The 15536-nt window shown below is 39.5% G+C and overlaps 1 protein-coding gene across 5 annotated transcripts in view; it reads left to right on the top strand.

The window, feature by feature from the left end:
- Positions 1-15536, top strand: part of LOC115527083 (SEC23 interacting protein) — a 43298-nt gene that overhangs the window by 11778 nt on the left and 15984 nt on the right. For all 5 annotated transcript variants that reach the window (XM_030334479.2, XM_030334476.2, XM_030334477.2 and 2 more), the window contains exons 6-13: positions 1634-1754; positions 3267-3356; positions 4609-4750; positions 6117-6325; positions 7147-7265; positions 7794-7946; positions 9470-9565; positions 14197-14394. In XM_030334479.2, the coding sequence (XP_030190339.1) occupies positions 1634-1754; positions 3267-3356; positions 4609-4750; positions 6117-6325; positions 7147-7265; positions 7794-7946; positions 9470-9565; positions 14197-14394 (1128 nt within the window). The remainder of the gene's footprint in view (positions 1-1633; positions 1755-3266; positions 3357-4608; positions 4751-6116; positions 6326-7146; positions 7266-7793; positions 7947-9469; positions 9566-14196; positions 14395-15536) is intronic.

The following is a 15536-nucleotide window of genomic DNA, read 5'->3' as shown; positions in this document are numbered from 1 at the left end:
TGCCAGGGAGTATTCCATTGTACATATAAACCGCATCTTCTTTATCCGTTCATCAGTTGATGGACGTTTAGGCTCTTTCCATAATTTGGCTATTGTTGAAAGTGTTGCTATAAACATTGGGGTACAAGTGCCCTATGCATCAGCACTCCTGTATCCCTTGGGTAAATTCCTAGCAGTGCTATTGCTGGGTCATAGGGTAGGTCTATTTTTCATTTTTTGAGGAACCTCCACACTGTTTTCCAGAGTGGCTGCACCAGCCACCAACAGGACAAGAGGGTTCCCGTTTCTCCACATCCTCTCCAGCATCTATAATTTCCTGATTTGTTTATTTTAGCCACTCTGACCGGTGTGAGGTGGTATCTCAGTGTGGCTTTGATTTGTAGATAAATGCTCATTTTTGTTAACTTCTGTAGGGATCTAGTTGTAACAAGCACGTGGCTTTTAAAAGCTTACTTATTCACACTGATCATAGAAACAAAAATGAAATTTGAATTTTTCTCATGAGGCTGTTGATGTCTGTGTGTCCGCTAAAGTTTAGTGTACATCATAGTTTACCCACCCTCCACTTGATGATGTTTCATTTCACCTTTTAAAAATATGTTCTTCCTATTTTTGTTCGTATTGTCTCCATGAATTTATTTTTTTTTAAGGTCTTGATTAGTGGTGGTCTTTCATTTACCACACTTAGTCTCTCTGAGTTCCAGGTTCCTCACCTGTGAAAAGATTTACTTCAATCTTTCCATGGTCAGGATCATATTTTAAATAAAATGAAGTAATTTCTACAAAAACATCCAGCATAGTACTTGGCATACCATAGTTTCTCAGAACATAGGCTATTTATTTATTTTAGAAAAGCATAAAAGAAAACAAAAGTAATTTTAATCTCATCACTTCTGTAGTTCTTATTGATACTGAAATAAATAAAAATAAAAACATTCATTTGCCAACAAAATTGAAACAATATAAAAAGGTATCAAATCAAGAATAAAAGCCTCTTACTCTGCATTTCCTTTTTCTCCTCCTGTTAGTAAGTACTCTTAACCTTTTGTTTTTCATTTGTTTTTGATGCAAACACAAACATTTTGCATACCATCTTACATGCATCCTTTTTTTTTTTTGAAGAAAATGTTCTGTGTGACATAGGACTAAGTTCAATACAGTTGGTTTAACAGAATATGTGTTTTCCTAAGAAGTGGTGGGTATATCAGTTTTTGGCATTGAAATTGAACTTTGTAAATTAATTGAGAATCTTGCTATTTAAAGGATTATGCCTTAAATATTTTTGTTAGGCAAAGATTCTTCTCTTCTAGGTAACTTTTCCTTAATTTCTTACGCATAACCCTGGATTGTTACGTTACATTTTTAAAATCAAGGTATACTACTTCTGATTTAGTTGTAGTATTTTCCAGTATACGCATTGGAGGTAATGGTGTTGATTTGCCTAGTTTTAATGGTTAATGAACTCTAGGAGGACTGTTATAAAATTGGTGTTGGGAGAACAATACGAGTACTTGATTTATAAATTATTCATACTATGAAGTAGTTTAGTATGTATTGAAATAAATTATTTAGCCTGTAGTGGAAATGCACTTGGTTGTGAGCTCTGTCATAATCCTTCTGTCATGTCTTGAAGGTTATTGTTCAGTTCCAGCCTTCATCAGTGCCAGATGAATGGGGAACCACACAAGATGGACAGACAAGGCCCAGGGTTGTAAAGCGTGGAATTGATGATAACCTTGATGAAATTCCTGATGGTGTGTATAGTTTGCTTAGGGCCAAGGTCTTTTTTCGACTCCTCTATTGTAGCATCATTTTTAGAATGATGAAAAAGGGAGCAATTATTAGGAATACCTGCTGTAACATGCAGAAATCAGCCAGGTTGGCACATATCTTTATTTTTATCCTGTTTTCTCTCTCTTAATTTTTAAGTTGAGAATCCTGTTGAAGATATACAAACCATGTAATGTAAATTCTAAAATACGTATTGTTGTGAAGAAACACTTTGCTGGTTGAAACCAGGCTTTTGGCAATACATTTGGGCTTTTTTTGGTTATGCCTTATCTACCTTGTATTACTCCAGTGCAAGTTTGCAAACTTTTTCTGTTAAGGAGCAAATAGTAAATATTTCAGGCCATATGGACTTGGTCGGATCTACTCAACTCTGCCATTGCAGTGCGAAAGCATCCGTAGATAGTATATAAACAAATGAGCATAGCTGTGTTCCAGTAAAGCTTTGTAAAGAATAGGCAGTGAGCAAGATTTGGCCTGTTTGGTCAACCCCTGCTCCAGTGTATATGCTTTGCTTTCTCCTGTTGCACCATTGAAAATGACACATTTCAGGGGCACCTGGGTGGTCGGTTGGTTAAATCTCTGACTTCTGCTCAGGTCATGATCTTGTGGTTGGTGAGTTTGAGCCCCGCATCGGTCTCTCTGCTGTCAGTACAGAGCCCGCTTCAGATCCTGTCCCCCTCTCCCTGCCCCTCCCCTGCTTGTACTGGCACGCGCGTTTTCTCTCTCAAAAATAAAATAAACGTTAAAAAATATACACATTTTATTTTGACAGTTATGTACTTCGTTTTTGTTTCATTGTCTTATGAAATTATAAAATAAATGTACTCATTGTGAATCTGAACAAAATAACCAGAGTGAAATAGTAAATTTAACTTGTAGATGTTCCTATATGCCCGAGTAAGATAATAGATTTAACTTGATTTTCCTATATATATCTTGAAGATGCTCTTGATACAGGATATATATTGTATAGGGAAATGGAAGGATTTGGGGAAAATGCTTTATTTTAATTAATTACATTTATTTATTTAAGTAATCTCTATACCCAGTGTGGGGCTTGAAACCACAACCCTAAGATCAAGAGTTGCATGCCCCTCCAGCTGAGCCAGCCAGGCGCCCCACTGGGGGAAATATTTTAAAGTTTTATATTGGCATATTGCTTTTCCATGTGGGACTTAGTAGTCTCCTGGGGAAACCTGAAGAAATCACAAAGGTTATGGAGATGCAGGAGGCACAAAACTAATGATTATCACATGCTCATAACTTCTGGGATCAGGGGTGACCTTCCTCCACTTCTTGGTCTAGTTCACTGTTACTTACCGAGATGGACCTTGAGCTTTGTTCTTCTCATCTCATAGAGAGTAATAAAGCTTATTAGCATGGAAGGGTCCTACAGTTCTTTGCCCAGTTTGTGGTGACTAAAGGGATATCTATAATATTGCATGTATATAGCCATGTATGCATTTCTTTTGTAGGAGAAATGCCTCGGGTTGATCATTTGGTGTTCATGGTGCATGGCATTGGACCTGTGTGTGACTTGCGCTTTAGAAGCATTATTGAATGTGGTAAGTTAGTCATTTTATTTCATGTGATGACTTGAGAACTAACAGAAGAACATTGAAATGTTCATTTTTTTTTTTTTTTTTCCTGGAACAACTATCATTTTCTGGTATTATTCAGAGACATTCAAAAGGTGACAACCTTATGTTAAAACAAATAGAAAATACCTGGCAAAATATTTTCTAAGATAGACCTGTTCCCTCAAAACTAAATGTTCATTAAAAAAATTTTTTTTTTTAAATATTTATTTCTGAGACAGAGAGAGACAGAGCATGAGTGGGGGAGGGGCAGAGAGAGAGGGAGACAGAATCGGAAGCAGGCTCCAGGCTCTGAGCTGTCAGCCCAGAGCCCAACATGGGGCTCGAACTCACAAGCCGTGAGATCATGACCTGAGCCAAAGTCGGTCGCCCAACCGACTGAGCCACCAGGCGCCCCTAAATGTTCATTTTAAAGAGAGTTTCCAGCTGTGTACTACTGGCTGAGGAACTGTAAGGACAGGAGATTTTTAAATGGTCGTTGGGAAATAATTTGTACTTCATTTGCTCATATGATACGTGTAACTCATAAAATCCTAGACTGTGAAGAATTAGAATAATTAGAATTAGGGAGATCTTTGAAATGATTTCGCCTTTCCTGACAGACACCCTCTGCCTAAGCACGTCTAGCAACTGGGAATACCTATGCTTTGAGCTTTAAATTTAAAGTGAATTAGTTGAAAGAAGTTGTTTAATGGAACAGTGAATCTGCCTGTTTACTTACATTTTTGAAGTTTTGTTTTTATATTTGTATAATAGTTGGTATTTATTCAATACTTGGTTTGTGCCAGGCATTTTGTGTGTATCATTTTACTTACCTCTCCCAATAAACCCTGGGGGTGTCTGTCCTCTGCACCGGTAGGTGCGGCACTGAGGCCTGTAAGCGCAAGTTAGCTTCTCTGCTTTCGTGGTCTGTGGGTTCTTGGGCAGGGGTCCAGTGGCAGGTAGTTTGATTCCAGAGTCTGTACCCATAGTGCCATGCTGCCTTCCAGAAGTGGTAGTTAATTCATTTACATATTCCTCTAAACTATTGAAAAGTTGAAAAGAGCTTCCTAAAAGTTGGTTTTTTCTTTATTGGACTGATTTTGTCATTCTTATTTTTTTTTCTTAAGAGTTTGTTATAAAGCATACTGGCATAGTTAATGGGAATTGCTAACTACCTGTCAAGCTGGGAAAATTTAACCTATTTAATTTGTCTTCCTGAATTTTTTTTTTTTTTAAGTGGATGATTTTCGGGTGGTTTCTCTGAAATTGCTGCAGACACATTTCAAGAAATCTTTAGACGATCGGAAAGTAAGCAGAGTGGAGTTTCTTCCTGTTCATTGGCACAGTTCCTTGGGTGGGGACGCCACAGGTGTTGACAGGTTTGTGGACTTTGATAACTTGTCGTTCGGATTAGTCACACTTAGATTCAAGATTTAAATCATAATATAAAATAGTTTGTTGTAGCTTCAATAGATATATTCAACAAATACAGTTGTTTATTTAAATGTTCTAGTTGCCCTGACATATGATTTAAATACTGGCCGTTAATGTTTATATGCTACTTATCTGTGTGTGTTTACATGTGTGTTTTTGCACATGTGTGTAGGCATACGTATGTGTTCCTATTATAAATAAGAGACTCTAAGGAATTTTTTTTTTTAATGTTTATGAGAGAGAGAGAGAGAGAGAGACCGAGCACAAGGCGGGGGAGGGGCAGAGAGTGAGGGGACATAGAATCCGAAGCAGGCTCCAGGCTCCGAGCTGTCAGCACAGAGCCTGACGTGGGGCTCGAACCCATGAGATGTGAGATCATGACCTGAGCCGAAGTCAGACACCTGACTGACTGAGCCACCCAGGTGCCCTGAGAATCTAAGGAATTTAAGCCAGTTTTAGAATACTATTCTCACCTGTAGTAGTTGAGACAGGGTGCTGTCCTGTATGTTGTAGGACATTTAGGAACATCCTGGCCTCTACCCACTAGACAACAACAGCACGCACCCCCTCCTCTGGCCTCGAACCCATAACAGCCAAAGACCTCTCCAGTCGTTGTTAAAGACCAGCAGCACTCTGTAGGCGCTACGACAAGTTAGTGTCCCACTCAGTTTTGAATGCTCTCAGTTGAGAAACACAGATTGAGGTAAACATTTCTGCTGGGGCACAGGGCTAATAACATGTCTAGGTTTTAGTGAACATCATAATGTTTCAAGGCATGTAGTTTAATAAAACGAATTCTACAAACGGCATTCTGTGTTATTCCATATGTTATTCCAGGCAGGCCCTATTATGAGGGTGTTTTCTCTCCATGTGGATGTTCATGAACTTGGCTACCTCCATTCTCAAATCAGGAAAGATTTTTCAGTGCATGAAGCTGCTTTCTGATTCTTTGTTATATTCCCTGTTGTCCTTTCCGCTGCAGTTTTTGTCAGGTGTCCTCATTTCCACTTAATTGGAAGAAAAATGGAAGAGTAGCCTTTCATCTTTAAAAATAAAATTTAAATTTTTACGTAGGCGTTCTTTTATGTAATAACTCTTCATGAAGCCCCAAAGTCATAGTATAGCTATAGGCACACATAATTTTTGCTTTATCTTGATTCATTTGTAATAACTGTCTACAGAATCAGCTCATAATTAGCCTATGGGATTCCTTTACTCATTGTGTATTTAGAAATCAGGATCTAAACTTTAAAAAATCTATAGGTTTAAGGTGGCTACTGACTGAATATACTTTTTCGTCTCTTTAAACAGGAATATTAAGAAAATCACCTTACCAAGTATTGGTCGGTTTCGTCACTTTACCAATGAAACCTTGCTAGATATTTTATTTTACAATAGCCCCACCTACTGTCAGACGATTGTGGAAAAAGTGAGCATGGAGATCAACCGTCTACATGCACTTTTTATGAGTCGGAATCCAGACTTTAAAGGAGGAGTCTCTGTTGCTGGTCACAGTTTAGGTAAAACTGTCAAATATCCACATTTTAAACATGATTTTTGTTGAGTCCTCACTGCTTTTAGAGAGGGTGACAATGTTAGTGTGAGATTTAGAATTACAGGTTTTAATTTTTTTTTAATTCTTTTTTTAATGTTTATTTTTGAGAGAGAGACAGAGTGTGAGTGGGGGAGGAACAGAGACAGTGGGAGACACAGAATCTGAAGCAGGCTACAGGCCCTGAGCTGTCCGCACAGAGCCCAACGCGAGGCTCAAACCCACGAACCATTAGATTGTGACCTGAGCTAAAGTCAGATGCTCAATCGATTGAGCCACCCAGGTGCCCCAGGTTTTAAGTTTTATAAAGGGTAGACATGAATGCGGTGAGTCTAGTTAGATTCTGCTTTTGCTTTTCTTTTTTTTTTAATTTTTTTTTTCAACGTTTTTTATTTATTTTTGGGACAGAGAGAGACAGAGCATGAACGGGGGAGGGGCAGAGAGAGAGGGAGACACAGAATCGGAAACAGGCTCCAGGCTCTGAGCCATCAGCCCAGAGCCTGACGCGGGGCTCGAACTCACGGACCGCGAGATCGTGACCTGGCTGAAGTCGGACGCTTAACCGACTGCGCCACCCAGGCGCCCCTCTGCTTTTGCTTTTCAATTACCTAGGAATGCTTTGTATTTTAGTTTATTTTGCTATTTGGTAAAACAATGATATTGATGATCAGATCTTGAATGACATTTAACTTTTGTATGACTTCTGTCTAGGGACTTTGTAAAAAAAATGATAATTAGTGTTACAAAATTATTAGTACGTTATAAAGCAAAATGCAATTTTTTTTCTAGGTTCTTTAATATTATTTGACATCCTATCTAATCAAAAAGATTTGAATTTGTCAAAGTCTCCTGGGCCTTTTGCTGTTGCTAATGGAGTTGTGAAGCAGCCACATTTTCAGGAAAAGCAGGTATGGCCTGATTAACATTCAGATTTAGAAGTGAAGCTGAAAAGTTTATTAAAGTCTGAACTTTCCCGGAAAAAATTTTTTTTAAAGTTTATTTAAGCAATCTCTACACCCAACGTGGGGCTTGAACTCGCAATCCTGAAATCAAGAGTCATATGAGTCTTCTGACTGAGCCAGCCAGGTGCTCCTGAAATGTTTTTATAAATCAAATTATCCTGAGGTTTATAAGTATGATAGGATCATGTAGCTTGTTGGAGTTTCTCACTTTTCTTTCTTCTAGATTATAAATTTAAATGTGGAAGAAAGTTTAGGATTTTAAAAAATGTTAAGCAAATTACTGTAGAAAACGGGAGTGAGAATGATTTATTAAATTTATATTCTTTTTCAGAACATTCAAACTTTGGATGATAAACTACCTAAAATGGATTTCTTTGTGGAGCAAAATTGTTTAAGATTTTCTGTAGGTCAGGAGACATTTTGTGGAAGTTTTTCTGAGCTTTGTAATGTTCCCTTGACTTTTTTTTTTTTAAGATGCCTGAAGAGTCAAAGCTGACTTTGGATGAGTCTTGTGACCTTGATGTTGAAAATGAAGAAGTCCTAAGTTTGCAAGAAACTCTGGAAGCACTTAGCCTCTCTGAATATGTTAGCACTTTTGAAAAGGAAAAGATTGACATGGAATCTCTGGTACCGATGATAGTTTCGTTCATTTCTGTTTGAAATTGTTTTTCCTGTAAGATCAAACATTAAGAATGGTTTGAACATTCTTACGTCATAATACATTTCAGATAAGGCAGAAACTTACATGTTTAAAAAATGGAAGGCAGGAGTTTTTTTTTTTTTTTTTTTTTTTTTTTTTTTATTTTTTTTTTTCAACGTTTTTTATTTATTTTTGGGACAGAGAGAGACAGAGCATGAACGGGGGAGGGGCAGAGAGAGAGGGAGACACAGCATCGGAAACAGGCTCCAGGCTCCGAGCCATCAGCCCAGAGCCTGACGCGGGGCTCGAACTCACGGACCGCGAGATCGTGACCTGGCTGAAGTCGGACGCTTAACCGACTGCGCCACCCAGGCACCCCTGTTTGTTTTTTAGTATAATCTGGGAATGCTTCTAAGTAGGACACAAAACCCAGAAGCCATAAGAGAAAGATTGCATAGCAGGAGATGCCCTAAACAACATCTAACGGCCAGCAATAGATTAAGAAGAATATTTGGAACATCCTTTCTGGGCAAAGAGTTTATTTCCTTATTATTTAAAGCTCCTACAAAATAGTTCCACAAAGCCCATCAACACAGTAGGAAAATAAGGAAAGAAAAAAAAGTGTTTACAGAAGAATTAAAAAAAAAAACTATTTTATATATATATATATATATATATATATTTTTTTAATGTTTATTTTTGAAAGATCATAAGCAGGGGAGGGACAGAGAGAGAGTGGGAGACACAGAATCGGAAGCAGGCTCCAGGCTCTGGGCTGTCAGCACAGAGCCCAATGTGGGGCTTGGGGCTCGAACTGACGAATGGTGAGATCATGATCTGAGCCGAAGTTGGACACGTAACCATCTGAGCCACCCAGGCGCCCCTACACGAGAATTTCTACAAGGGTATTCACTGCAGCACTGTTTATAATAGCACAACCTCAGAAACACCTTCCATGTCCACCAGTAGGGCACCAGTGAAATAATTAATGGTGCATGCACACAATGGAATACCCTGCAGCTGTGGAATAAATAAGGTAGTGTCAGAAATACTGGTGTGAAGTGATTCCTAAGGTATGTTATGAGAAAAGTGCACAGTTTAGTCCTGTTTGTATAGCAGGCTACACATACAAGGAAAACCACATAGGTGTTGTATATACAGAAGGTGTCTCTGGAAGGAGAGCAGATTGTCAGCAGTGGCTGCTGAGAGGGGTGGTGAGGACAGGAGGGGAGGAGAGAGACTTCATTGTCTGCTCGACTGTAGCTTTTGAATTTTGTACAACACGCATGTATTTTCAGCCAAAAATAAATAGAATGGTTTAGATGTGGAGGCCCCAGATTTTACAACCTAAATTAATCCGTGATTTAAAAACAAATGGACTTTTAAAAAATCGACTGGATCTTAGATTGCTTTCAGTGATATGGGTTCTTGTTATCATTTCCTTATTTCAGTTGCAGCTCATCTGTCATTAGACCAATTAACTAATGTGCTTATCTGTTTCCTTTTAAAGCTGATGTGCACAGTTGATGACCTGAAGGAGATGGGCATACCCCTTGGACCCAGAAAGAAGATAGCTAACTTTGTAAAACAGAAAGCGGTTAAACTGGTAAAGTTGATTTCTGCCCTAAAAATAGAAACCCAAACCCATCTTTGACTAGCTCCTTTGTATTTTGGAAGTTTGTGTTGATACTGGTATGGTTAGGCCAGCGGGTGTGCTCCCTGCCCGAGGGCACAGTCATGTTGACGGAGGCCCAGACTTTGGAGGCAGCCAGAGCTGAATTTCAGTCCTAGTTAGGGTAACTGACCATCCTGATTTTCCTGGAACCGAGACAATTCCCAGGCCAAAGGACTTGCAGTTTTAAAATTGGTATTTGGGGATTTCCTGGTGCAAACACTGGGTAGGCCCTGGACAGGAAGATGGATTGGTCACCCTAGTTCCCAGTTCAACTACTTATTAGCTACTTACTCGTGAGCAATTTGCTTCACTTTTCGGATCCTTTGTTTCCCTCATTTCTAAAATGTGAATGATGCTACCTTCCTTATAGAGCTGCAGTGAGGATGAAGTCATACGAGTCGGCTCTGCCCCCAGTAAATGTTAGCTCATGTTCTCCCTTCTCAGGCCTCACCATCTAAAGAAACAAGAACAGACCACTAAAATCTCGTTAAATTAGTAACAACCAAAAAGCAAAAATTATTAACAATACAAAACAAAGCCACAACTAAAAAGCATGCAGAAAGAAATAGAACAACTGGGAAAAAACTCACTTGTTTAATTTTCATTTATTAATCAAATTAATTTGACAGATTTTCTCAATACTTAGAGAAATTAGCACTTAGCGTGGCTACTTTATTTTTATTGTTGTTATCATGGTCTATGTTGATCCTTCCATCTTTTTAATTTCTGTGGTTCTTCTATTTGTGTCACGTGTTTGGAACTTCACATACGTCACTTTATACGCAATAGGACTATAAAGTCATAGAACTGATTTGTTACGATTAGCTTGTGTAGTTGAGTTATTCGGCATCTTATGAATATCTTTTGGGTCAGGCACCATGCTCAGTATTTGGGATTTGGAGACGAACAAGGTTAGGTGGTCTAGTTAGGGGCAGAGATTTGACCACAAATGAGGCATCGGTCCTGGAACAGAGCGTCTTCTGTGCTGTCAGCCAGGGGAGGGGTGGTATTTCTGGCCTGGGGAGAAGGGGCTGGGAATGGGGAGAGAAGACTCCTCCAAATGCTGATGCTTGAGCTTGAAGGAGAGAGAGGATTAGGGGAGATGGCTTTCCAGGAGTGGGCTTGTGTTTTCCTGGGGCTGAAACAGGTGAATTGGGAATACTGTAGGACAAAGGTTCCTGGAGGCGGGAATGGCAGGTGTTGGAGTTTGGATTTCCTTTTATAAGGGAGTGGTTCTCAAGCATGTTTTTATGGCCATGAAAGTCATGGTACTTTTTTTTTTTTTTAAGTTTATTGATTTTGAGAGAGAGGGAGAGTGCATATGTATGTGAGCAGGGGGAGGGGCAGAGAGGGAGGGAGAGAGACTCCTAAGCAGGCTCCAAGCTGTCAGTGCAGAGCCCAACACGGGGCTTGATCTCAAAAACCAGGAGATCATGACCTGAGCTAAAATCAAGAGTTGGATGTATAACCAACTGAGCCACCTAAGTGCCACAAAAGTCATGGTGCTTTTAAGGAAATACCATGAAATACTCTCCTGCTTATTAGTTCTGTCACAAATTACGACTTAGTATCAAATCATCTGTTTAGTCTGAAGTTTAATTTTTATTTTAGACATGTTAAAATTTAAAAATATGTACCATAAATCACATTATAAAATTTCAGCCATGAGCAATGTGTCTGTAATAAATGAGTTTTTAACATTTTGATTCCTTCCTGGTTTTGCCATTAACATTTGCTTTCTTTTGCTATTGGCTAGGGCCTACTGGCTGATATGGAGGGCTAAAGGAAAAAAAATTGGAGGTCAGCTTAAAATTGAAACAATTCTATTATCAGCTTGGTTAAAAAAGTTTTTTTAAATGCTATACCTGGAAGATTGTACTTTTTAACCCCCTTTACCCATTTCTCGTACCCTCCAGCCCTTATCTCTGGCTACACCAAATGGTTCTCAAGTTTTATAAGTTTGTTGATTTTTAGATTCCACACTTAAGTGAGATCCTATATAGCATTTGTGTTTCTCTTTCTTATTTCACCTGTCATAATGTCCTCAAGGTCCATCCATGTTGCAAGTGGTAAGATTCCTTTCTTTTTTGTTGATAGATAATATTCCTACGTGTATATACACACACACAGACACACACACACACAGATTTATACACACACCCACCAAAACATCATTCATCCATCAGTGGACACTTAGGTTGCTTTCATATATTGGCTGTTGTGTAAAAAATGCTGTAATGAACATGGGGGTAGAAGATGTCTTTTCGAGACCGTGATTTTGTTTGATTTGGTTATCCCTCTAGATATCATATAGTATATCTACTTTTAATTTTAGTGGGAACTTCCATACTGTTTTCTGTAGTGGCTACGCCAGGTAACATTGCCATGAACAGTGCACAAGCTTTCCCTTTTCTCCACGTTATTTCCAACACTAGTTATCTCTTGCCGTTGTTGACGATAGCCATTCTAACAGTTGTTAGGTGATGCCTCATTGTGCATTGGATTTGCATTCCCCTGATGATGAGTGATGTGGAACGTTTTCGTGTACCTGTTTGCCATGTGTATGTGTGTCTTCTAGGGGAAAATGTCTATTTAAATCCGCTGCCCATTTTTAAATTGGATTGACTTCATTAAAAAAATTTTTGTGTGTGTGAATTGGGCCATAGTTTCATATAGCCCCCGTAAACCTCTTGCTCCAGTTTCTGAGGGGACGCGGTTCTTGAACCCCTGCTGTTGGGCAGTGGGGCAGTGAGGGGCTGTTACACATCTCAGAGCAGTCATTGTGATTATTTAGTGACTCAGTGAGAGATGATGGGGGTGTGTTGGGAAGTGGAAAAGAAGGCTGGCAGAGAGTTCTGTATTCTCTTTTTGCTTAAGAATTAACCAGTTAGACTTGATTCCCGATTTCCTGGTGTTTGGAAGCCCTTAATAGACAAGATCGCTTGGCCAGCTGTTTTGTTGAGGCGCCCTTTTAAGCAGAGACTTAGGCAGTCGTGTGCAGCCTGGCGAGCGAGGGCCGCTGAGATGTGGGCTTGTGGTGAACAGGCCAGTCCACCCGTGGCAGCTGCTCACGTTCCTCTGACTCTGTCGGGCTGCTGTGTCAGGCTGCGCTCACAAACCAGTGATCTCACAAACAGACCTGATTTCATTACTGCAGAGGCACACCTGTTCCACAGAGGCTCCTAACGCTTTGGTTACTTCCTTACTCATGGAAATACGTGGGTCTTCTGTTCAGCGCAGGAAGTTTTGAGCGTTTTTGCACCTGTGTAATCACCACCTAAGATGGGAGTTAGAACATTTCTGCCATCAGATAATTCTCTCACGCTTCTTTGTAGTCCACTCCTCCTGCCATACGATTACTACTTTGGTTTCCATCTTTGTGGAGTTTTGCTGGCTCTTCAAGTTCACATAAATGGAATCAGCATCATATATTCTTGTATCTGGCTTCTTTTACTCACAGTCATGTTTTTCAGATTCATCCAGTTGTTGCAACATTTGCAGTTCATTCCTTTTTATCTCTGAGTAGTTTTTCCATTGTGCGACTCTAGCTGTAGGGTGCTCGTCCATTCTTCCCAAAATGGTTTTGAGGAAAATTGGTCAGTGGCTCCATGTAGACATGATGGGTGTAAACATGTTGAATGAAGAAATTTCTCCCCAAATTCATATCTTTATGGGAAGTATGTATTTTACAATTATATGGTACTTTAATTTGTCTAAAGTTGAGACCATAAAGGAAGAAGTTGGCATTTTTTATTAAAAATCTAAGTTCTATGGAAAAGTAGAGTGATTGTGTGGATCCTGAGAAACTTAACAGAAACCCATGGGGGAGGGGAAGGAAAAAAAAAAAAAAGGTTAGCGTGGGAGAGAGCCAAAGCATAAGAGACTCTTAAAAACTGAGAACAAACTGAGGGTTGATGGGGGGTGGGAGGGAGGGGAGGGTGGGTGATGGGCATTGAGGAGGGCATCTTTTGGGATGAGCACTGGGTGTTGTATGGAAACCAATTTGACAATAAATTTCATATATTAAAAAAAAAAGAGAAAAGTAGAGTGAATTGTATAATGATAGCCAGTATTTAGATTTAACTGTTGCTGTTTTGCTGTTTTTCTTAGTCTCTTAGTCATTTTTTTCTTAAGCATTTTATTTATTTATGTTTATTTTTGGGAGAGTGAGAGAGAGAGAGAGAGAAAGTAGGAAAGGGGCAGAGAGAGGGAGACACAGAATCTGAAGTAGGCTTCAGGCTCTGAGCTGTCAGCACAGAGCCGATGCGGGGCTCGAACTCACAAACCGTGAGATCATGACCTGAGCCAAAGTCGGATGCTCAACCAACTGAGCCACCCAGGCGCCCCTTTTTTCTTAAGAATTTTAAAGTTAATTGTAGAAATCCTGGTGTTTCTTCCCTAAATATTTAGTGTGTGTCTCTAAAAAGGACATTTCTCTAATCACCACACTGCCTAAGAAATGACTGAGGATTCCTTACCATCAGCATAATGTGTTCCATAGTGATAGCTGATTAACTGAACTTTTCCTCAAGGTTATGTTATGAATTGTTGGTGTTTCACAGGAACAGAAAAAAGCAGCATCAGAAAAGAAGGCAGTGATGGCTGCTTCGACAAAAGGGCAAGAGGAAAGTGCTCAGAAAGCTAAAGAGACGGCTTCTCTCCCCTCAGAATCTAATGAGTCCAAGAGGAAACTTCCAGTTGGTGCTTATGTATCTTCTGTGCATGTTGATTATGAGTCTTTTGAAGTTGGCACTGGACAGGTAAGTTTATATGTTGATTAGGGCTGCACATTTTATATTGGAATCGTATATCTTTTTTATTTGAGTTGGCTTTAAATTCTTTTTTAATTTTTTTTTTTTAACGTTTTATTTATTTTTGAGACGGGGAGAGACAGAGCATGAACGGGGGAGGGTCAGAGAGAGGGAGACACAGAATCTGAAACAGGCTCCAGGCTCCGAGCTGTCAGCACAGAGCCCGATGCGGGGCTCGAACTCACGGACCGCGAGATCATGACCTGAGCCGAAGTCGGCCGCTTAACCGACTTAGCCACCCAGGCGCCCCGAGTTGGCTTTAAATTCTTTAAAAATTCAACATTTATGGGGGGCGATGGAGAAAACTGATTTGCATTCAGTAGGATTGTATGCTGCTTTCATGGAAATGTTCCAAATAAGGGATTGTGTACTGAACGTTACTACTTTTGAAATTGTTTTCATTTCAGTTTTTCCATTATTTTGTAGCAGTACTTTATATTTTATAGTATTAGTCTCTCATAGCCATCAGCAACAGAGTGGCAGTACTTAGAAAGAAAATTATGTTCTGAACACAGTAGACGCCAGTTACCTGCAGTTTTCAGTGACTCAAGGTCGACCGTGACCTGGAAGCAAATGATCCTCCTTCTGACATACATGGTCAGAGGGTCAGCAGTAGCCTAACATTACGTCACATGCCTACGTCATTCCCCCCACCTCATCTCATCACGTAGACCTTTTATCATCTCACATCATCACAAGAAGAGGCTGAGTGCAGTGCAAGAAGATATTTCAGAAGAGACACACTACGTTCACATAACTTTTATTATAGTATATTGTTGCAATTGTTCCATTTTATTGTCATTGTGGTTAATGTCTTACTGTACCTAATTTATAAATTAAACTGTCGTAGGTATGTATGTGTAGGCAAAGACGTGGTATATAGTGTACCAGATTATCTGAGTTTTCAGGCATCCACGGGGGGTCTTGGAGTGTATCCCCTTGGATGAGGGGAGACTAATATATCCTTAGATTCCTGTGAGAGAAACTTGCTGCATTCACTTGACTTACAGTTTTTAGTATTCACAATTCTTCCCTTGGAGAAAAAATTTCTTTTTTTTTTTTTTTTCCCAGAAAATTTCTATAAAAACCAA

Source organism: Lynx canadensis, chromosome D2 (assembly GCF_007474595.2).
Source record: "Lynx canadensis isolate LIC74 chromosome D2, mLynCan4.pri.v2, whole genome shotgun sequence".
NCBI classification, from domain to species: Eukaryota; Metazoa; Chordata; class Mammalia; order Carnivora; family Felidae; genus Lynx; species Lynx canadensis.
Note: the sequence above shows the minus strand (reverse complement) of the source record. Positions and strands in the feature narration are given on the sequence as shown.